The following is a 24,264-nucleotide window of genomic DNA, read 5'->3' on the forward strand; positions in this document are numbered from 1 at the left end:
TAGAATAAATTAATTATTCTTATTGTCTAATATGTTAATTAGTATTAAAACCACTTAAATGTATAGGGTTGTGTTTACGATCAGAAAATTACGTTCAGACAATATTTAATATTACATTTTCCATCTTTAATATTGTAATTGTTTTTTAACAAATGTTATTATACAATAAATTATTTTTACAGCCCGACCGTCGTTTATTTTTTTTAGCACTACAAATTTCTTTACTCGTACAATGGTACCATGGTTGTTTAAAAATTATAAAAACACGGTGTAGCATTTAGTTATTATTGTTATTAACGATAATTCAGTTACGGGGAGATTTAAAAGTAATAACATTAAAAACCATAAATGAAAATCGCAAAACTACAACATAATATAAATTATGTCACATCTGTATAGTAATAACAGTTTTACAATAATATAAATTAAACAGCTCAACATTTTTTAGATAGCTACTAACGTTTACAAAGAGAAGTCCAAATTAATATGCCTTGTCTATTGTGTACCTACCATCTGTGTTCCGATCTATTAGAAATTTGAAGTTTTTGGAGTAAAAATAAAAACATTAAAATCAATCATAATTCACGACATTGTATAAACCGCAATAGTTTAGATCGATATAAAATTACAACGTAATATATTTATAGTGATATAATGAATTTGAACACGAATCCCACTATAGTATATTACCTACTAAGCCGAGAAGACATTATTTTTATAATATATACATAAAATTAATACATAAGTAATGTTTTATATCAGAGACTTGCAATTAGTTGCCTAAGGGGTCTGTATAATTTAAAAAATAATTTTCGAATTCCAAAAAAAAATTCCAAACAATAGAGTGGGTAAGTTTGTTATTTTTATTTTAAAAAAAACCAAATTTACGACGTACAATTAATTATATGACATATGTTATAACAATTTTATAGTACCTACAACTAAATGTTCTTCATGACTACAATTTATAGACATTTATTTCTAACTAGAGTTATTAAAAATATACTTTTATATCATTATGGTCAGATAAATGGTAGCTCTTCTTGACCTGAGCAAGTTTTTTAAAATTTGGCATTTTTAGTGAATAACTAATACGCAGTGTTTTCAAGGTGGCTATCAGATAATCTTGAACGATATTAAATTAAAAGGGCATTTTTGAGAACGACATTTCACATAATCTAATAAATGTGATGGAGTCAAACGCATGATAACTAATTTGACGCCTAATTGTTTAAAGTTCGTATATTTTTCCAAGACATGCTTACTGCTTAGTGCTTAAATCAAAAACTGTTGGTAGGTACAGTTTTATATATCTTCTTAAAAGTCAATAATCTTCGATTGAAGCGAAGATTTTAGATTTAAAAATTTTACATATTCACGTCTGTCTATTATCCCGTCGGAAAAACTATTTATAATTTAAAATGTTGTAAAAATATATTTGTACAATAGCTTTTAAATCTTGTTGTAAATTCTTTCCTAAGATTTAACATGAAACTTAAAACACATCGCAGTCTATTTCGAAGTTTCATTTATTTTCAAGTACTGTTGAAAAACGAATTAATTCTTGATTTCCAATATTTTGTTCAAATTATATAATATCAAGCTCTCGGTGAAAAACTGACGAACATTTTATCACATGGCATAGGTATTAACAAAACTTTGGAAACAACAGTTCCATGGAACTAGACTCGGATTACTTATACGAAATGCTTTATACTCTGCAGTTTTATCAATAGACGCAGCAATCTAGTTTAAATATATTATCTCGTATACTGTAATATTACGCTATTATTACAGTATATTTTCGGAGCTAAGATTGTGGTAAAATGCTAATCCTGTATAATATTATTGTAGAATAGTGGTACCCGGGATGACTGCAGAAAAGTGCCTATAGGTATGAAATAAATTAAAAAATTTCGAGTCGAGGTAGTGTCGGCGTCGGATTCGGAGGACGAGGACGAACAGGACGAGAGGGTAAACGGGGGAGGATGTGGATGAATAGGAGGAGCTTCGTCGGGGACGCAAAACAGACAGCGCGTTATCGTTCGCTGCCGCCGCCCGGTATGAATGAGCAGTATACAAACTAACCGTTTTATACGCGAGCCAACGTGCCGCCGACTCAGTGCAAGGCATGCGATTAACATGGTCACACAAACGGTACTGTCGTCAACGTGCGCAGCATTCGAGGACGAATTCGTCATCGGCGAATACCACTTCGACACGTGTGTTCCGCACAAGGTAAGTGGTGAAGTATATATTCTACACATTATATACTGAATTCATTATACTATCCATTGTATAATAATATTAATTATTTGTCTATTGCGGATCTCTTAAAATACGAATTTTTTTCACAATTTAAAAATGGGTGCAATTATTTGGTACACTATATCGTATGGTCTGGGAAATCGAGCGTGTTGGGAAACCGGACGAATTGATCAATCAATATATAAAATTATGATAAAATTATTGTGTGATTGACATTTTGATTTATTTTTGGCAATAAATTGTTTTTTTGACATTATCGTTGCATTATGGTTATGTGCAGAGTCACTCTTGATATCACGATGCCACCAAAATCGTTTTTATTTCAATAACGTGACGCTTTCGTCAAATTTCGAGAAAGTATATTACCTATCCACTCGTGTGCCAAAAGTGCGTATATAAATATTATATTTCTTTTAATTTTATACAAACTGCAATTTATAAACGGTCAGTGCATGACGCATGTTTAAAAAAACACTAGTTTGTTACACACAGATTGGTGATAAGAATGCAGTTGGTGTAATTTATTTTATCGAGAGTTCTAATATATGGCATACACGTATAATTTTCAATTAAAATTCAAAGTTTATGTTTTAATTTAGTTTTTGAATAAATGTTTTTGTTTAAATATCGTATCTTATGAATGCGGATTTGTACCGATTTATTCAGTGTATATGCATAGGTATAACACGCACGATTACCATATATTTATATGCATGGACGGGCCAACGCGTCGTTTTTATTTTTGGATGATTAAACTTGCGATAAAATATATCTACAATTAAAATCAGATTATCCGATTTCGTGATCGACGGTTGACAATTTTTTTTAAATATTATGATTTATTTCGTCATTGAAAAAAGTTCTGGTGGTTATAAAACAAGATTTAAAATTTGGACTCTAATATACAAAGTCATAATTTAGCAATGATTAGTTATTATTAAGTAACATAACTGTATTTTTTGACTTTTGTTAGAATTTTGGAATAAATGATATCACACCGATTTAGATGAAATAAATATCAAATGTAACATGTGTCTTGTAATACTATAAGTACCTATATATTAAGAAAAGCATATTATGAACAACTTTAAATTTAAGCCGAAATTCTTGAATATATTAATATATTTGTTTCGGTGAGCCTAAATTAAGTATAAATTAATAACTATAAGAATGGATTTAAAAGTTTAAAGTTGTTCATATTTAATAAAGAACTTATAAATATTGTAGAATTGTTGTGCAATTAAAAAATGTCTATAAAGAATATTTAAAATACGTATGGTAAGTGATGCGCGCTACAAATCATCCGTTTTTCGAACATAAAAATAATATTATGTCTTTGCATGTATTTATTTTATATGAACTAAACTTGAGACTAAAATATTTATATTTATCATGATATAATTAAAACTGAAATTGTTTTAAAGAAAGTTCTGTATATTCATTGTAAATTTGAATTTATTTTAATTATAAGCGAAATCTTTGTAGACAATATAGTACATTTTACATATAAACTAATATTTTGTTTGAGCACAATTATATTATTATTTAATTTCATCGCGATCAATAATTTTTAAATTTTAAAATAACGTTTTTTGTTGTTTATTAATAATCATAACAACAATAATCATAATTATGTATCTATGCAATAATATAAATTCTTCAGTTATTGTAGTTTAATTGTTTGAGGGTAAAGAAAATAAAAATAAAAAAATATAAAAATGTACAATTGTGCAAGTATACGATGTAAGCAAATAATAAATGTATTTATAATTTTAAAATAATTATTTGTACATAGGTACTTTTGAAGTTTTTTTTTTTTTTTATCAAAATGTTTTATATTTTTATCATTTTTCAATTTTATTCAAATAATTAATTGTAAATATAAATAAATAAATCTTGTGGGGGTGCTTATTTGCATATTCAGGGAGTAGGTATGTTATGTTGTTATATACACTGTATTTTTTATTGTTGTATATAAAAAAAAAATCGAATTTCGGTAAAATTATAAAATACTTGTAAATTGTAATTATTGTGCGTACATTTTTAATGTACGAACACTAATTCGTTATGAGCAAATTAATCGTCTAATCGTTATTCTATATTATTAAAGAAAATCACTATAATATTCAAAAAAGATTCTGGTAGTGTTTATTTTGCCCAAAACTTTTGGTAGACGAAACATAGTATTTGGTTAATTACTATGTACAAACCACGACTGATCAAAGTTTAGTATATTATGTCCTTTACGCAATGACCCTCAAAAGTTATAAGACATGGACACATTTAAACAAAAACAAAAAGTTATAGATAAAAGGTTAGGTTAGTATAAAGTATATAAAGTGAATATTGAATAATTTATCTATGAATTTAGATTTCAATATTCTTTAAAATGTAAAGTAATATACCATTGTGCTTGTATTGCCTATTCATGGCGCCGTCATACAATTCATGTAATGTACAATAAATTCGTCAGTTACGTACCAGGTATTCGCATACTTTGGCGCATGCTATTGTATAATGGTGTATTACTAATAATTATTGGATGTATAAAAATAGAATTTAAACATATGATTTTAAGCAGAGTTTGATTCCAAACAGATTATTTTTTTGAATTTTATGTTGCTCAAAATCATATAAAAAAACGGTCGAAATTAATTTATATAAGTTATATAAATCGTATTATATTTTTATAACATAATAATGAATTGTTTTTTTTTCATATACAAATTAAGATGGTACAATGTATTTAATTTAAATAAATTAAAAAAATTTAGGTAGGTATTTAAAAATGATTTTAATTTAATGTCTCCTGTAATTCAATATGTGTGGATATATTTATGACCAGTACTTTAAACTTCCAAATATATTTTATGTACTTTATTGGGTTTCTAATTTCAGAAACTGTTTTAAAATTTTCATGGAAAATAATTGTATAAATCTAAAACAATCAAAAATAATATGATTGTTAATTTTATCGGAATACATATTTCTCCCTCACCAATTAAAAAATACAAATATAATTTGATGTTTTTGATAAACATTATTTTTTTATTATATAAAAAAAGATTATAGGTATTTAGAACAGATTTAAATGTCAAATAGAAATATCACAACAAGTAGGATTATTGATTATTATAAATGATAAGATATACAGATTCAATAAATCAATTTAAAATACGATTGCATAATATAATATATTATACTCGTGCATTATACCTAATTTATATTATCAGTGAAGCTAGTGTAATAAATTATATTGTTATTTAAACTTTTGCACATAAATAGTTATTGGATTTAGTAATATAAAATTAAAGATACTGTGGACTACTTTAGACTTTGAGATAATATAATACTCATTATAATTTTATTTTATCACATTCATGTAAGTTTATACCATAATTATTTGTACTAGAACGCGATATTTTTCCATAATATTTTGTACACGTGTCGCATAGCCATTAGACATTATGTACAATATCGAACGGGGAAACTGTAATCCCTTATAATCATATTGTATGTCTATTTATATATTAATATAATTATTTATATATATTATATTCATAAATTTATGTATAAAAAGTGTAACATGAAGAACTGACAAACGTAATCAACTAAATTTATAATATAACTTCTCCAATATATTTTATTTTATTTTATTTTTTATATTTCAAAGGCTGAGCCCTTGTTACATAATTAAAAATATACAATTTATATTTAGATTTATAACAAATATTTGTACAATGGCAACAATATGTCAAAAATAGAAGACATTAAGAAAGGGAAAAATAAAATATAAAAAAAAGAACATAAAAATTAGGTATCAAAAGAATATGAAATTTGGGTGGCGTTTGACATTAATCGCTTTAGTGGCTCGTTTGCTAAATAATTCGTGGTTGCGTGTGGGACTTAAAAAGGAGCGGTGGATCAGGTTGAACCCTGAGGTACCTTAAAACAAATTAAATATAAAATTTCAGAAGATTCTACTTTGCTATTCAATAAGCCTTCAATGAACCTAATACCCGGAGTAAGTCTTCGTTCAGCTAAATAAGATAGGTCAAGTACATTAATAACCGGAGTATAATCAAGTGGAGGGCAAGGAATTTTTAATATGTAACTTGCAAAACTCAAAAAATTACGTTGGACTCGCTCCAGCTGCCTGCTTGAGTCGTTAACTGAATGGGGATCCCAGAAAACACCACCATATTCAAGCACTGAGTAAACAAGGGCACAATATTATAACGCTTTAGCAGACATACCAAGCTGAAAGTCCTCGGACAACCTCATAACAAAGCCTAGTGTTTTTAAATGCCTTACAGCATACGTGTTTAGCTAGGTACTAAGGTTATAGTTTAATTTGAACCCATAATCTGATACACGCGGAATATTGTTTCTCACCAAGACAATGAGAAAATAATAACATAGATTTTATCCTACTAAAAGTAAAAACATGACACTTAAAGAGATTGAGTAATAGTTCCATCTATATAAAACAATATCGCAATACAATTATTACGATTATTAATAACCATTAACCATATTAAACTGTAACAACTAAACAATTTAAAAATATTGAATGGAACTAAAGATATTTCATAGTTAGTTAGTAGCATTAATTTTCAGTTGCAAAATAAGTGTAAGTAGCAGTTTCTCACTAGCTGCTGCAATACCCGAAAGAGCGTCTCCGGTTCAATGCGTTATCTGCAGCTACAGCAATTATTAAGAAGCCATACAGTATACAATCTAATAATATGTATAGAATAATATTTCAGTAACATAGGTAAAATGCGTAATATAATTTTTTTTTACAGTTCACATTTTCAACAATACAATTTTTATTGGTATAGGTTTAACTTATAAGTCATAATCATCAAGACTTTTAAAAAAAATTATCACTAAGACTTAAGAAAAATTTGTTTTAAAAATTATAAATGAAGGTAATATTGTAATTTGTAAGTATAGGTTGGGGGGCTGAAAATATTTTTTTCTAACTACGAAAAAGGCAACGTAAAATCAATAATAAGACCACCTATATGGTACCCAGCTTTATGCTATGAGTATAATAATTAGGTATAAATGTAAAATAATATTATCGTGGTTGGTCCAACGTATTAAGTGTTTTTTCCAAGTAATTTGCAAGTTTTTTAACACGTTTTTATAATATTAATATGTTTTTAATTATTCATAACTCATGTTACTTATTATGATTTTTTTTATATGAATTAAAAACTGTAATTATAATATTTAATACAGATGCACCACGAGCGAAACCAATTATAACCACACACCGACTGGGTAAACAGATTGTACACGATGTTTTTGATGGTGCGTACTATTTCCACTATTTTTGACGGGTGTCGTTTGTGACTATTTTATTTTTTCCATTGAATCTTAAAAATGGTGCCATATCCAGCGATTTTGGTAGACAAAACGATAATAACTAAAAAAATCGGTGATTAAATGGCTTAATAATATGCCGATTGTAAAAAGTTGTAACATAACGTCTCAAGCACCAAATTGTATAAAAGAGCTGTATCAAGTTTTCCAATTTTTTAAAACATTTCAAAACCTTGGTTTAATAATTTTGTATTGTTTTACGTCATGTTTTTCCTACAATTAAAATCTTCTTATGATATAAATGGTAAAATTTTTCATGTTGGTGCGATGTATCAATACGACGTATAGGTACAAGATTTGGACGGACATATTACACAAAACTGTTAACCCACTTGTTTACTACTACATAAAATGTTAATAGTAATTAGTAATTTAAAAAACCATGTTCGAAAATTGAATTAAGCCAATGTAATAATAATAATACATATACCATTTGTAGAAAATCTCGACAATGGCGCACGGCGTATACATCACGGGGTTCTAAAATCGTTGGAAGCGGCCCCCGTGTAATCGTTAGGTATATGTAATAAGAAGGTAAGAGTATAGGTAGGTAAATAACAATATTATATAGGCATATTTAATGATTACGTCATAATAATGTGCACGGTATAATGAATTACATACCACGCCATATTATATCTATATGACTGGTGTAGCCGCGGAAAGAAAACAATAAAATGATTCGAAAAGCAATTAACCGGCGGCGGCGGCACGTCGACGAAAGTGCATAATGCGAGCCAAATAATACAAATAACAATATACGGTTTATCGTCTCATCACACCGCATAACAAAAACCGTGTGCGCGAGAATCACAAGACCATAGGTGGTTTATACCACTGTCGCCCGGGGTCGTTATTTCACATGTACGATGTACCTACCGGCTGTTGATAATATGTCGAGTGTAACCTACGATGATGACGATGTGTTGTAGTGCGTTAAGCTGATATTATAGCTCGTGTATATTCGTTATAATATGTAATACGATGGTAAGAGTATAGGTAGGTAAATAACAATATTATATAGGCATATTTAATGATTACGTCATAATAATGTGCACGGTATAATAAATCACATACCGCGCCATATTATTTACATAGCTGCTGGTGTAGCCGCGGAAAGAAAACAATAAAATAATTCGAAAAGCAATTAACCGGCGGCGGAACGTCGACGAAAGTGCATAATGCGAGCCAAATACACAATATTATAAAATACGGTTTATCGTCTCACCGCGCCGCATAACAAAAACCGTGTGCGCCAGAATCCGTATCACAAGACCATATAGGTGGTTTATACCACGATCGCCCGGGGTCGTTAATTCACATGTACCCAAGGTATTATTATTACCTTGCACGTACCTACCGGCTGTTGATACGTCGAGTGTAACCTACGATGATGATGACGACGTGTTGTAGTGTGTTGAGCTATTTCGATATGGCGCGCGCGCCCACACTCACCAGACACCAACAGACATATCTAATGTAATATATTATTTAATTATGTTATTTTACGTATTTTGCGGCGTGTATAATAATAATTAATAATAATAATAAATACAGCGAACAGTTCATATTATAATATTATATTATCATATAAACACTCGCACGTGGGTACTATTATTATTATAAAACCTCACCGAGTACGAGAGTTTCCGACTAAACGAAATTGTTTTGTTTAAAATTTACCACCGAGGTATTAAAATAATATAATAATACACTATATCAATGTTATAACCGCATATAATAGGTATATAACGTATGCTGTGTAACGACAATAAAACGCGCGGCTCGGCGTAAGCGTATTCACCCGCGGTTTTACGTATGGTCCGCGCGCTCACGTATCATTATTATTATTATATTACTGTTGCCGAATTAGACAAATCCGTTTAACCGCGCTTAACGGAGGGCAGGTGCACTATTACAACAACAATAATAATATTATTATTATATACAATACCTATACAACATATTATAATAATATGCGAACCCCGGACAGAAGAATAAATTAGCGGACCATTGCGAAATATAACACGACCGCGCACCGCCACCGCCGCAGCAGCCGCAGCCGAAACACATCACAGCGACAATAGTGCCGCCGGATCTAATCCTATTAATTGCAGCAGGTCGACTGGCCGGTACACTGCACCACTACAACCAATTTAGGTATATTATGGTATACTACACGGCACTACGGGCTATATAATACACACTGAGCTATATATAGAAGATAATGCAGTAATACAACCACTGCTGCTGCTACTGCGATTATAATATATCCGCGTGGCAGATCCCATTGAACAATAATAACCGGCAAACACAGGTAGGTAATTAATTAACGATATAGGGGTCCGCGGCGCTTGTATACCTACATAATAATAATAATATACATTATATTACACAAGCGTATAGACTATATTATTATAATTGTTATACTGCTGCGAAGAACGCGCGGTCCGATCGGCGCACACTGCTATTATAATAACGATTAACGATAATAATAATTATAACACTTTGATAATATTTTACAAAGCGTGGCTGTTGTAGTTGTTGCGCTGAAAATATTTAAAAACCGTACGTCGGAGTGTTTGTGTACCCGAATATTTTATGCATATATATATATTATATAATGTCATATGGGAGCGCGTGACCGAAACGATGATAATGTTCCATGCTGTAATCGTATAATATCTCTATTAGGTATACCTATGCACACTGCGCTGCAATAACGATATAATCGTATAATAACTTAATATTATAATAATATTATGTTATAGGTATTAAAATGTACACTCGATAATAATAATTATAGCAGCCGATGTGGTATAACAATAATGACACAATAATAATATGTCTAATCGTTTTACCATACTACCGCTACTATAGGATAATAATAATGATAATAATACATTACCACCATACCACGAGCTGTATAGACGTATCTGAAGATCGGGGTATTTTACATAATAAGATCGTCTTAGAGGTCCGTTCATCCTAGACTCTAGTACCTGCCACTGTTGATACGGAGTGCTCTCCCCAACTTCTTGAATGGTTTTTTTTATAGTAATATTAATTTTATTTAACAATTATTTTACAGTTTCATTATTATAATAACAATATTTGTTATAAGAAAATAAAAAGAGATAAGTCTCACTCCGAACAATGAGCGATCCACCCATTACCTCCTTCGAGTTATTTACTGACTATGAGTACCTTATAATACCTATATATTAACCTAAAATAACACGCGTTCAAAATTCTTTGTTATTATCATATTTAAATTAGTGGCAAAAGTATTTTATCTTAGTTTGGCCGGTGTACTAGGTGGGTAATTCAAATAAAATAGTAAAATACATCCGTATAGCCACTGTTATAGGCGCGCATAATAGACGAATAAAGCAGTGAAAATGGGCGGTGAAAGCCTCGAATCGTATGGATACAGAATAATAGCAGTGTAACACTAAGACACATTGCAAGTTGCAGTGGCGTAAATCGTAAACACTTTGGAGATTATATTTTATTGTGTGTGCGCGTGAATGCGTGATGTCACAATTATTATAATATAGTATAATAGAGATTAGGGACTCATAATATAATACTTTGAAAAAAGCCGATCGGTTAACATTTTTCGTCTTATTCAGATATTACAGATATGAGACAACAGATGTTTATTGTTGATGCAATATTTTCTATTTAGATAAACATAAATACATAATACGTTTTAATAATCGAGAACGACGAGTACCTCCATGCCTTAGTTTTTGGAACTAATGGCTAAAAATTACATATTTTGTCACATGTCATATTACCTTGTTATGATATGCAATATGTTTATGACTAGGTATGTGTTTTGTACTTTGTTTTGGTCCTCAATAATAACCTTGTGAGCATCCAATTGTTAAGCGTTCCTGCGAGTGTACCACTGGATATTACTCCCGAGTCCCTAATATTGAAGACTGAAGTGACGGCATTATTGGATAGGTATTATCATGGAATTTTAAAATGCGTCGTGTCACTAACGCAACGTGTTTTTATATATCCACCTCATGATTATATTATATGATTATATAACTCTTACAAACTCAATGCGTATTACGTTTTTCTATTTATTTTGTATCTAAAAGGTTCTCATGTGAATTTAAAATATATTAGGTAACGAAAAACAGCGTACCTACTACCTACATACAGACATAATATATTTCACGTTGAAAGACAAAAGGTCGTAATAATGGTGGTACGCAATGATACTGGAGACAAAAGAAAGACGTCAGACTTGAAAAAACTGGTTCAAAACAATAGAGCGTTTATCTTTTTCGAATGCGCCACACTTGATTAACGAAACTAATGAAGTTAGAAAGCATTCGCGCGAACAGCGTTTCTACTCACCGGATGGTAGTCAAAAGACGTCATTATTATTATCATCACTATCATCATCATCATTATCATCGTCATCATCCGGGAGTCATTATATGGTAGGTATACGATTAAGGTTTTCAAAAAAATATTTCACGTTTGTAATGCAGTGTAATGTAATATAATATCATAAAAGCACTGATCACAATTATTATATTGGTGTGCGGCAATCATATCTTATATTGTTTTCACGCCGGCTGAACTGATATTATTTGCGACCATTACTATTTTTGCGCTACGCAGACCGTCTACGACGGCCGACGGGGCTTTAAAAATTCCAAAAGCACTGAAAATGCGTTGACCACGACGGTCACGTAACCATGGTCGAAACAAAAAGCACGACTTTCGGTTAGTGCACCTTGGTTAAATGCAGCGCTGTAGTATATTATGCACAAACCGCTGCAGGTGGTTAGCAAACACGTATGGGTGAAACTCCGAATTTTCGCCGGAACTATCATAACTGGTTATTAATAATTTATTATGTTTCCGCGGACAATAATAATTTATTGCACATTTTAGATTCTGAGTGGAGCGATGATTATATTGATTTTACGATGATGTGTTTTTTTTAATTTTTTTTTTGTGCGTGTGTACACGATAAGTATTCGAAATAATGCTTCGATTTTCAACTTCAGTATATTTATGCAGATGTCTGCTTATGTAGGTACCAAAAAATATGGAGGTTACCAAAAAATCTAAATCATTTATATTTTTATTGGAATTAGTATAATATGCAGGATGTATTCCGAGTATTGTTGATCCATATTATTTCCTGGAAATGGTTACGCATATCAAAGTTATCTGTAATATATTTATAGTATTTGGTGAGTTGAGTATTGATATTCGGTGACCTGGGCCGGGGAGGGAACGCAGACTGAGTTTTGTTTGATGTCTGTGACCGGATATACCTGCATTTTCACTACCCATTTGTTAAAAAGTTTTCAAAAATCGGACGGCGGTTAACCGATAGGTTGGCGGGTAGTGGTGATCTGTGTAGGATATTTCTTGCGATGTGATCTGGTAGATTTTTAATTCTGGTTACTTAGTTCAGTAGATCTATACGGCTTTGACGCGTCCGTGGTGGAGAGGTGGTTCTCCCGCGTCGCACAGGACACTATTCATATTACATCATGATACACGTACAACACGACAATATACTTAAACACTGCGATATTATTACCTACGCGCCAGCACCATCTTTTCCACCCGCTCCCCCGCGGACTCGCCGTTAAAAGAGCGCGATACTAACGTGATATCGTATTTGTGCCGTGCGATTTCATAATCTAGATTTATGTACAGGATTTCCCATGGCGTACTGTAATAATATTATGCGTATCGCGAGTCGCCGCCGCCGTGTTTTCGCGGTAAATTCCACATCGCGTAATAGTGTACAGAGTAAGGGAGTGTACACACTCGCGAGTGCACACACACCCACACCCACACCCACCCACTCACCCGCAAACCTACACACATACGCGCCTCCGTTGCAGAGATTTCGGTCTAACGAATAATATCATATAATATGCATTTACGGGTGTGTGTGAAAATCAGACCACACTGTACGTGTACTATAGCGTGGTGTTGTGCTGGCGACGAGTGTGTGCGTGTGCGTTTCTCCCTAAAGCCGTAAAATAAACAAGCGCCGCGCACGATGCGACTTAATACAATTAACTCTCGTTTTGTATATAATATATACTATAACCCTCCATAATAATATGTAGCCGACCAGGTATATTGCCAGGCACTACTTATATACCTATACTAACTATAACTGCAGTCCTCTTGGCCATTCTAATTTGTTTAATGTTTCCGCGCTAATAATATAATATGCTAAAATATCACGTGGGTCGCAGCGAGGCTGGCCGGACTTTTCTATGTACTTTTAAAATCCACAACTACTCGAAAACGGTCCGATAAGTTTACCTAACCTCTTCTATACCAGAATTTCTCCACCCGTGCTATGCGCGTGTCACTAGTGGTGCGCAGAAATGTCGAAAGGTGGTACGCTGAGAAAATGGAATAGATCATTACTCAAACACGTCTTAAACGTTTTTAATGAAACCCTGTAAATTATAGATAGGTTATGGGTAACAACCCTCCCCATCACTTATCAGCCATCATATCATTGTATTATTATTATTATTTTTTACAAATATATGGATTAGGTCCTCGTAACAGGACCCTATATTTTTTAAACCTATATTTTATTCATACTTATTAGTTTTTGACGCTGGAAACGGCGATGCAATCAAAATATGGGGGGATGGGTCGTGCTTATTTTCAGTTATGGAGTTTTGTCTACAACAATTAGCCCAATTTTAAAACAAAATCAATATGTTTTTTCCTGATGTTTTAGGCATAACTGTTTAAACTGCCGCCCTTTATCGCCATATCTCGTAGGAGTTACGCCGGCACCAACAATAACAATAACAATGTCAAAAATTAAGATTATGGCTTGGTGTGGCGCAGTGCGTACACTCAACTGCGGAAACGCACTGGGTGTACGTAACGGCCAGCGTTGCTAGTTCCCGGATGGGTGACCACCCGGGATTTTTAGCAATGAATCCTTGCCACACATACAAAAACGTATTTTCAACCGTTCCTCCCCCTACTAATCACCTACAAACAAACAAAAAAAAAAAAAAAAATAAGAGTAAGTTTTATTTTTAATAATTGTATGATATTTGTTTCACAAATTTATAACGATATATTTTAGCATTTTTGTAGTCTTCAATGTAAGCTTCATTTAGTCTTTGCTGTTCCTCATTTTTCGCATCACGAGGGTTTTTAAAATGTTGATACTTTTAATTTTCATGTATATAATATCTGTTTGAACTTCATTAATAAGGACGGTTGTTATAATTGTAAATTTTAAAGAAAACTGTAGGTACAGGCCGGAAAGGAAACGGTAAGTTTTGGCCAAAAAGTGACACTGGCTGAAAAGTGAAGGGTACATTTTGGTCGAAAACGGTGACGCCCCATAATATAGGTACCTAAGTATACTTATACAGATGGGCATGGAACAATTGCGCCAAAACAAAATTTGTATTTTAGGGTCAATATACACAATGCACTCTTATATTTTACGGTTAGTACACCAATTGCGCTCTTTATATTTTACGGTCAGTATACCAGTATTCAAATTTGCCTGCCTACCTTCAGATTTAGAAATATTGTTGTTCGATCTAATTCCATTAACTTAAACACACTAAAATGCTTTACAATTAAAAATGTATTTATTGATCAATTTACTACTGGTTAGAGTGACTGGTTATATTATTTTATAACGGTATTGGGAATTTTATGAACGTTATTATTATTACGACAACATTTGATCACGGAGGTATGCATTTGAGTGATAGACGAAAATAAGTTATCATTAACATAGATTTTAAATAATTGACGATCTTGTAAAATGTTAAGAAAAAATTGTTTATTTATTTAAATTATATGTAAATATGTATTATGAATTAATACTCGCAAAAAATCGGTTAGTCTAATCATTTATTATATATATTATAGTTTATAACTAACTAATAACTTTTCCTTAGGTAGTGTAAAATGTTTTGAGCGCAATTGGTCTATTGACTCTAAAATGTATAAAGCGCAATTGGTATAAGAAAAGGTCATTTTAAGCGCAATTGGTAAACTCCCATACAGATAACAGGTATTACTCATTAATCGTTGTTATTATACAACATCGTCGTACACGATTTTGCTTGTATTGTTTTTGTTGTTTTTTTTGTTCTTGTCGAACGTCATGTTAGAACGAATTACGCGATCAATAATATGGTTTTGATTCTACCTGAAAAATAGGATTTAATTTCACTTTTATATTACGCGTTACTATAATTGTCACGTGCACACAATATTGTGAGTTGAGTTGTTATATTATATGGTATAGTATAGCAGTGGCACTAAATGAAATTGAAACTGGCAGTCAAATAATTTGATTGATCCACCCTTCAAATAACTGTTAAACGGGTTTAACTAAATATATATAAATAATTTTATGACATTCCCATGTTCAATAAAACTATACCAAAAAAACTCATTTTTTTCAGTTATTAAGTAGGCATACACTTAAACGTTTCTAAAAATCAGAATTTGAATGAATTCATTGTTAAAGGGAAAAAATGGGGCTGAGCGTGCTTGGTGAATCACCCTTATATACAAGGCTTTATACAGGCCTTGCCGGAGACTGACCGTTGTAAACGGCGAATATTCACTATTTATATTTTATTAGAATTACTGTCTTTCAGAATTCGCGATCCGTTTCATTTTGGACCTCAGTCTTAAACAATATTGTATGTAACAACGTTAACACGAATTTTCGAAAACTGTAATGAAATTTGTAACTGGATCTGAGTGGGTAGGTATCGAATTCACGACGGCGCGGCGGCGGTATGATGTCATAAAAATGTTTCGCGTTAGTGGCACGCTCTCAAAGGCAGCGACGTCTTTCGAATACTGTGCAGAGTCTTTCATAATATTATAATGCAAGCATCATATCCTATGCTTGGGATATCCATTACAGGTAACTTAGATATAGTTTACAGAAGCTGGTTGGGATAATTCGTTTAGTCGAAGTCGATTCGAAGCAACATTATTAAACGGCATAGCTGGTATAGAAATGCCGCACCATATTATGGCTTTTAGTAGGTATCACTTAGAGAAAAATATAACTTCAAGTGAAGCCTAGACCGAAAAGACCCACGCGGATCTAACTGCATAATACTGTTACGTGAAAACATCTTAAAGGAAATAATATAACAAACCACTATACGATATAAATTAATATATAAATTATAAAAAATATAGTTGTAAGATTATTATTATATTTTTTAAAACCATTTTTGCCTTTAGGACTATCATCCTTAGTACATACATTTTAATAATTTAAAAACTATGCCTACTTAATTTATATTCGAACACCTCAACATTTTCAAAAAAAATAATCTGTTTAACAAATTAACAATAAAAAAGTGGGCAAGTGGGTGTCGTTCTGCTGTACAGTAGATAACAAGTGGCCAGTGGGTCACTGTAATGGATTGTGTTAAATTTGAATTCAATCATATAATATCATTGTATAAGAAAAACAATTCTGAGCGAAGACGGTCAGTTAGCCTATAATATTACTAAGTATATTTGATGAGTATATTAGCTCCGCTCAGAATCTAAAAGTAAGGTCTTATTTGAAAAATTAATGTTTTTATCGCTACGGTTAAATGGTATAAAAAGTGTTTTAAACTTAAGTTCTTAAGTATACTTGAAAAATGAAAATCTCAATAAATAAATTATTAAATAAACAAAATATGGGGGTAGCAACTTAACCAGAATCACCTTGTTTAATGTTTGGATATTATTATGTAAAATTATTATGCTTACCGGCTACATATTTTTATAATTTGGTGTTACTATTAATTGGTAAAAATATTAAATTTTATTATTGGATATTTTAGATTTTTATTTTATTTTATTTGTATATAATCATATCAGACAAACCAATAATACCGAATACAAAAAAAAAAAAAAAATATCTTGATACAATGACTGTACAATAAATTGGTACTAAAAGTAAAATCTTATGAATAATAAAAACATATTATTAAATATTATGTCATTAACTTTTCGACAAAAGCTTTTAAAATTGAAATAAATCTCCTACGATTTCAATACGTGATTAATTATTTAAATTCTACGTGAGCCATATAATTTCACATGATTTCATGAAATTGTATGAACTATATAGTGTTTGAATAGTTTAATGATATCATCGAGTAAATTATAAAGTTTGAAATTATTAGATTTCTTTGTGTCAAATCAAAATAATTATACATAACTGTAATATTTTTGAAATCATTTGAAAAAACAATCGAAAATAGAGGGTATATTTTTTTTATTAAATAATAATTTTCTGTCATGCATCTGCATAAAAAAATGACACCCTGTGTTGGTTTAAATATTTAATATAATAATTATAACACAATATTGCTTTCTACAATTATTATACGCATTATTATTGATTGTCAATCAACTTCAATACGAGATAAAAAAAAATATATATAAGGACACTTATTTCTATGAACCGCAGATTATTTAATGCGGGATAGAAAAAAAAAATGATAACTAATAAGTCCGGTTAAAAAAAATAAACTAAATATTCACAGAAAAAAGATTGCATGACCTCCATAATTTATAAAACATGAACAAATAGGATATTTCTAATTGCACAGGTCTAATTAATGTATATAGCATGGCAGCGTTTAACTCCCCCAAGAGTAATACTGTCCCGTGGACTGTATCATTTTTCAACGTTTTAAACCACGGCATTTATAATACTATATAAACGTGCAACGTTGTCATTATACAATATAAATAAAGCGTACCCCGACTTTTCACACTTATTTTATATGAAATAATCTGGAATTTAAGTCAAAACTAAAATTTAATAGTGGCGGTGTCCCTTTGACGAGTTCTCAAATACGTTTATAAATGCCGCAGAAAAATACGATTAGACTTCTATATCAGGCGAGCAAGTCGATGAGTGTCAACGATTATTACATGCCTGCAAATTAAAATAAAATAGTATTATAATATTATATTGGTAGGCAATTATTATAGCCAGTTGACAGCGATCAATGACAAAAAAAAAAAAAAACTCTATGATTAAATAGTTATATTATAAAGATTACTTCTATAATTTAAAATTGATAAATTCAATTAAATATGTATATGTACGGTGGTAAATATTTTTCATATTACATTATAAATATTTATTTTGTTTATAATATATTATGTTGTTGTACTTAAATTTTTTCAGGTTTAATAATAATAATAATAATAATAACAAAAATAATAATGTAGATTGGTGAACCCAACCCGACTAGTGATTTGATAATTTATGACGACTGTATCAGCAATAATAATAGAAACAATCAAGGAGTATCGACACTGCATGTAGATACAAGGGTACGTGTGTATGCTTGTAAATTTAATTTCTACGCTCAGAATCTAAAAAAGTAGGGATAATGAGGTCGCTATGGTAACCTAATTATTTTAATCATTGGTTGCTAGGGTAAACTTAAAAACTTTATATTTTTATAACATTTATTTCATCTTTGTTATTGTTGGGTTATCATGGCAACTGTAACGTGAAATCGGTCAGAAAAATACAATAAAATATATTTTAGGCTCCCAGCCTCAACACGTCACTGTAACGCTTTCCGTGTCACACAAAATTATATAATGCCCCCAGTCGTAAGACATATATATGTCAATAACAATTACGAAATAGTATTATATAAATACATAATAATATAACTTGTTACGGAAAATTGTCTATAATCTATAGCCTATATTGTATTCAATATCCTAATGCCAAATTTGTGTTTTGATTGTCATCGGCGTACATAGTAAGTCACTATAATATAATAATTAATTTAATAGATATAATATGCATATTATCAGATTATATGGGCTCATTTATATCAATGAAAATTCAACCATGTCAGTTGAACATTCACATCTTGGATTGGTCTGGATAATGGTTCAATTATCAACTTATTGTAATTGTTTGCTTCCGGATTCAATTCTGCTCCTATTAACTACTGCAAACCCCCTGCTTTAGTTTGGAAATCAGCGGCAAATTAACATAGTGTTAAGTACCGTGTATTATTGTAGGTATATAAACGTGAAATAATAGTAATATGTTCATAGGGACCCATTATTATCTTGAAGAATAAATTAAAAAATAATATTCATGGCTAATGCTGCCGCCGGATTATGTTTAATACGTAATAATAATAAATTATAATAGAGAAAATAAAAAAAAATGGTCGTTTTATTCAATAATTCGTGATGTTCGTTAATGGTTAGTAGTCATCATACGCTACTCTGTATTTTCCACTTAGAAGAAAACGTATGGATCAAAAATATGTATTAATAAGTAGGAAACCATTAATCTATATATATAAAAATCTAACTTGATTTTGGAGACGAAGGAAACCGGTTTGTTTGTTTGTTTATTTATTATTGTTATTATTATTATTATTATTATTATTATTATTATTATTATTATTATTATTATTAGTATTAATTCTTTATTTATTTGATTGCACTTGCATTTTTCCATTTGAAATATATATTATTCACTGAACAAATAATTTATTGTTACATTTTTTTCTATTTTCTATTTTCACTCCAGCGGTTAAATTCAAAATGTAGGATATATAATTTTCAGAAATTAGCAACAACAATAACTACATAATTTATTATGTAATATTATATTATATTATTTGTAGATATAGCCAAAAAATAGTCATATGTTTTTAAATTAAATTATAAAAAAATAATTTCTTCCGGAGGGAGGACGGGCAGCTAGTTGTATATATAATAATATTTACCTAGTGGGAATTAGATAATGTTTACATTTGAATTCGTTTCAATGGTGATAAACAAAGCGTTACTTGCGTAATCAGTTAGAAAGTAAAAATATCTGTACCCAGCCTAAAAACTTATTTATGTTAAAATAATAATATTTATGTCAGCATCTAGCAATAAATAGGTCGAATGTCGACGTTATAAAATTATGTATAGGTGTAATTATCACATACGTAGGTACCTATTATATTATTTAAATCGGCATGTCACATAAACAATTTTATTGTTATCACATTGTTGGGTTAGGTTACAATATAAGTGTATATGTAAATATATTAATGCTGTACAAATATATTATATTAAATTTATTTCTACTAATTTATTATAGGTTGACGCGTAGAAATGTGTGGGGTTGATAAATAGATACGTTTTTCTACAAAATGCGCACATGTGATACTTTCAAAATATAATATACCTATTAATATTGATATCTTGGCGGAAACTGTAGTTTAAAATACAGTTTTTGTATGCACATTATTTTTACCTTTAGTTAAAGATGTGAAAATAATTTCTTTCAGCGGAGTACCGACAATATTATGCTTATATATTATATAGTATATATACCTATATAATATATAAAATAAACCGTGTTGTACATAAATCAAACAGCTTTCTTCTTTTTGAAGTTCAAGTCCTGTCTTTTTCCTAGCCAGTCTCTTCGGTGTAAATTTATAGCGCCACAGTCACACCCATGCATTATACCTAGTGCACTTGCAACTTAAGAGCACTTAAAGCTGTTAGCAAAGACGTTAAATTATTCGTCAAATGTATCTGACTTTGGACATGACACATATATGTAGCGTATGCTATACATTATTTTAAGGTATCCATACATTTTAAGACTTGAAAGAATTTTATCCAGGAGGTGGAAACCAACAGGGCGAGGGAGGAATCAAGAGGAACACGAATAGGGATCCTGCTTTCACCTTTGGAAAATTACTTTTTTCATTTATTTGATTGAAGTATCTATAAGTGCCTATATTGTGATGGATTTAATTTTAATATATAAAAACTCAATCAAATATTTCATTGTGAAGACCATTTGGACGGTTTATTGATAGTGTTAAACATAATAGTATGTATACAAAGATATAATATATATTATATGATTATGTTATAAAATATAGTACTTATGATTTATTTAAGAAGTGTTACAAAAACAAAATAAAATTGTTAATTATGTCTAGATCTTCATTTTTTCATTCTTGGATCTATGACTGAACCTATTAATATACATTTTTCAAAGTTGGATTTTTCCGAAAACTGACAATTATTCATATTTTAGTTACGTGAAATTTTTTCTGTCAATCTTATCAAATATAACAATAATAATGTTTATTTTATTATTTTAAATCATATTTTTATTTAATTAAACATTTTAAATCATTTATTTTATAATTTTTTTAATTTTAACCGATGAATATGAAAATTCTATAGTTGATCCAGCACGGTGTTGCCCGTGACAAATTTGATAAATAATACCAGTGGAATTAACGTCTTAAACCCCGGTAAATGTAAACTGCACATATTTTTAACATTGTCTTTTGGGTGGTTTTGACCAAATAGGTATAAAATACAGAAATACAATTATAATTGTATGTTTGCCATGAGCCGAAAAATCCCGGAATGAGCCTTACTTTAAAATGCAAAATTTGAAAATTTGGCTTGGAGGTGTACATCCTCAGATATAAGATTACCTATGTACCAAATGTCAGAACCTTTGTGCTACAGATTGCTTTCACAAACACACACACACACACATACACACACGGTTTCCTAAAACTTATATAGGTACTCAGATTATAATTTGTCACCATTGACTACTTTTAATTAACAAATGTAAAAAGCTAAGAATCGTTACTCAATAATAATATGTTATATATATCTTACAGGGCGATTCACCAATTATAATCACCTCCATTTTTTCCTATAATAATACAATTATTCAAACTCCGCTTTTTGGAATTTTTAAATAAAAGACCTGTTTTTAAATTCTTGATTTAATTTGTAATAATTACGATAAACTTCTGTTTTAAAATGAGAACCCCTTTTTTTACTCTAAATTATTTAGTGTATTTATTTTTTAAGATTTTTGATGTACCCAACTCAAAATTCAGAAGAGTAGTTTTTTAGTTAATTAAATATTAATTTATTATAAGGATAATAGTCCTTAAAAGTGATTTTACAAAAATATGAAATAGATGTAGTATTAAATCTAGTATTTATTAGAGTTGGATTATTTTTAGAAATTATCAATGTTGATAAATTAATGTTAATCACCAACATTTTTAATCCATCATATCAGCTTCAAATCCATTATCATGGACACAAAGTTAAATAACTAAAAAACTACTTGTTTGCATTTTGATTCTGATATGTCAATATTTTCAGAAAAATCATCTAGTAAATAAATAAATTAGAAAATGGAGGTTTTCATTTGAAAAACAAAAGTTAGAGTCACAAATAGACACTCGGTACTACGAAAAAATTCGAGAATTAAAAAAAGGTCTTTGAGTTTATTTGAAAATTCCAAAAATCAGAATTTAAATAATTTCATTAGTAAAGGAAAAAATGGGGGTGAGCATACTTGGTGAATCAACCTGTATATTATATGCACGACGACCGTTTACAGTTATTAGTGAATGTGATACTTATATAATGAAGAAAAAAAGAGAAGTTTTCCAGAATAAAGATTTAACTATCACTAGAGATACTTTAGCATGAGCTAAACAATTATTGTTAATTTAAATCTAGTGAGAAAGATGTTAAAAATTAGGTGCAATTATTTATCAAACTGACCCATATAGTAATTTTTATTTACTATAATATAGTCTCTATAGTAACATATTGGACGCCGATGGTTTAATTATAATTTGTAAAATATGTTAAGTAAATATTCAACTGGAAATCAAATTTAATCAAAATATTTTATTGTACATATATTTTATAATATAATATAATATATTTATTTGCGTCATTTCACTTAGCTTTATTTAATTATTTATTATTCACAAAATATTTGTGTAGATTTATTAACACACATAAAATGTAATTAACTTATTGAGATTTGAGATTTGGTTAAATCAATATAAATATATTTGTGTATAATATATTTTCTAATGGAATAAAATTGTATGTAAAAAGATCAAAAAATAAAAAGTTATTAAAGTTATATTTACAGAAAGCGTACTGAAATTGAATTCTTTCACATTAAAATTAAAAGTAAATAAAAAACAAAATTGAGAAGAAAAATTGTCAAGTAAATAAAACAATTGCAATGAGTTTTTTTTTTTTTGATTTTACAGTCATATTCTATTTTACTTTATAGTTATTAATATATATTTTTACATGTTGAAATAATTAGTAAGAAAAATCGTTGTGAAGATGGAATTAAAATTTAAAATATGGCTATGAGTGAGTAATAATCAATAAATTAAAATCTCCATATCCATATGACCTATTCTACAACAATTGAATTTTGAATCATATAAGTACGGAAATACAATTATAGATAATAAATCCATATATTAATAACCTTGTTTTTTAAAACCATTTTTGCACAATGTTTTTAAATGTTCTGAAAAAAGGCATAAGAAAATATCATAGTTTTATATAGTACATATTATTCTATTTCTGACTACTGATCAATTGAGTAATATTATTCATATTTTATACAGAGTGATTCACCAAGCATGCTCATTGCTCACGTTCTTTTCTTCTTGGTGTGTCTTAGGTGTGTCATATTGAGATACA

General features: G+C 29.9%; 1 protein-coding gene across 1 annotated transcript in view; it reads left to right on the forward strand.

The window, feature by feature from the left end:
- Positions 1-1,896: 1,896 nt before the first annotated feature.
- The window catches only part of LOC100169271 (leucine-rich repeat-containing protein 70-like), a 54,714-nt gene continuing 32,346 nt past the window's right edge, over positions 1,897-24,264 (forward strand). Inside the window, exon 1 of the mRNA XM_001947882.5 lies at positions 1,897-2,238. Within this exon, the coding sequence (XP_001947917.2) occupies positions 2,132-2,238 (107 nt within the window). The 5' untranslated portion in view covers positions 1,897-2,131. The remainder of the gene's footprint in view (positions 2,239-24,264) is intronic.

This window comes from Acyrthosiphon pisum, chromosome A1 (genome assembly GCF_005508785.2).
Source record: "Acyrthosiphon pisum isolate AL4f chromosome A1, pea_aphid_22Mar2018_4r6ur, whole genome shotgun sequence".
Lineage (NCBI taxonomy): Eukaryota > Metazoa > Arthropoda > Insecta > Hemiptera > Aphididae > Acyrthosiphon > Acyrthosiphon pisum.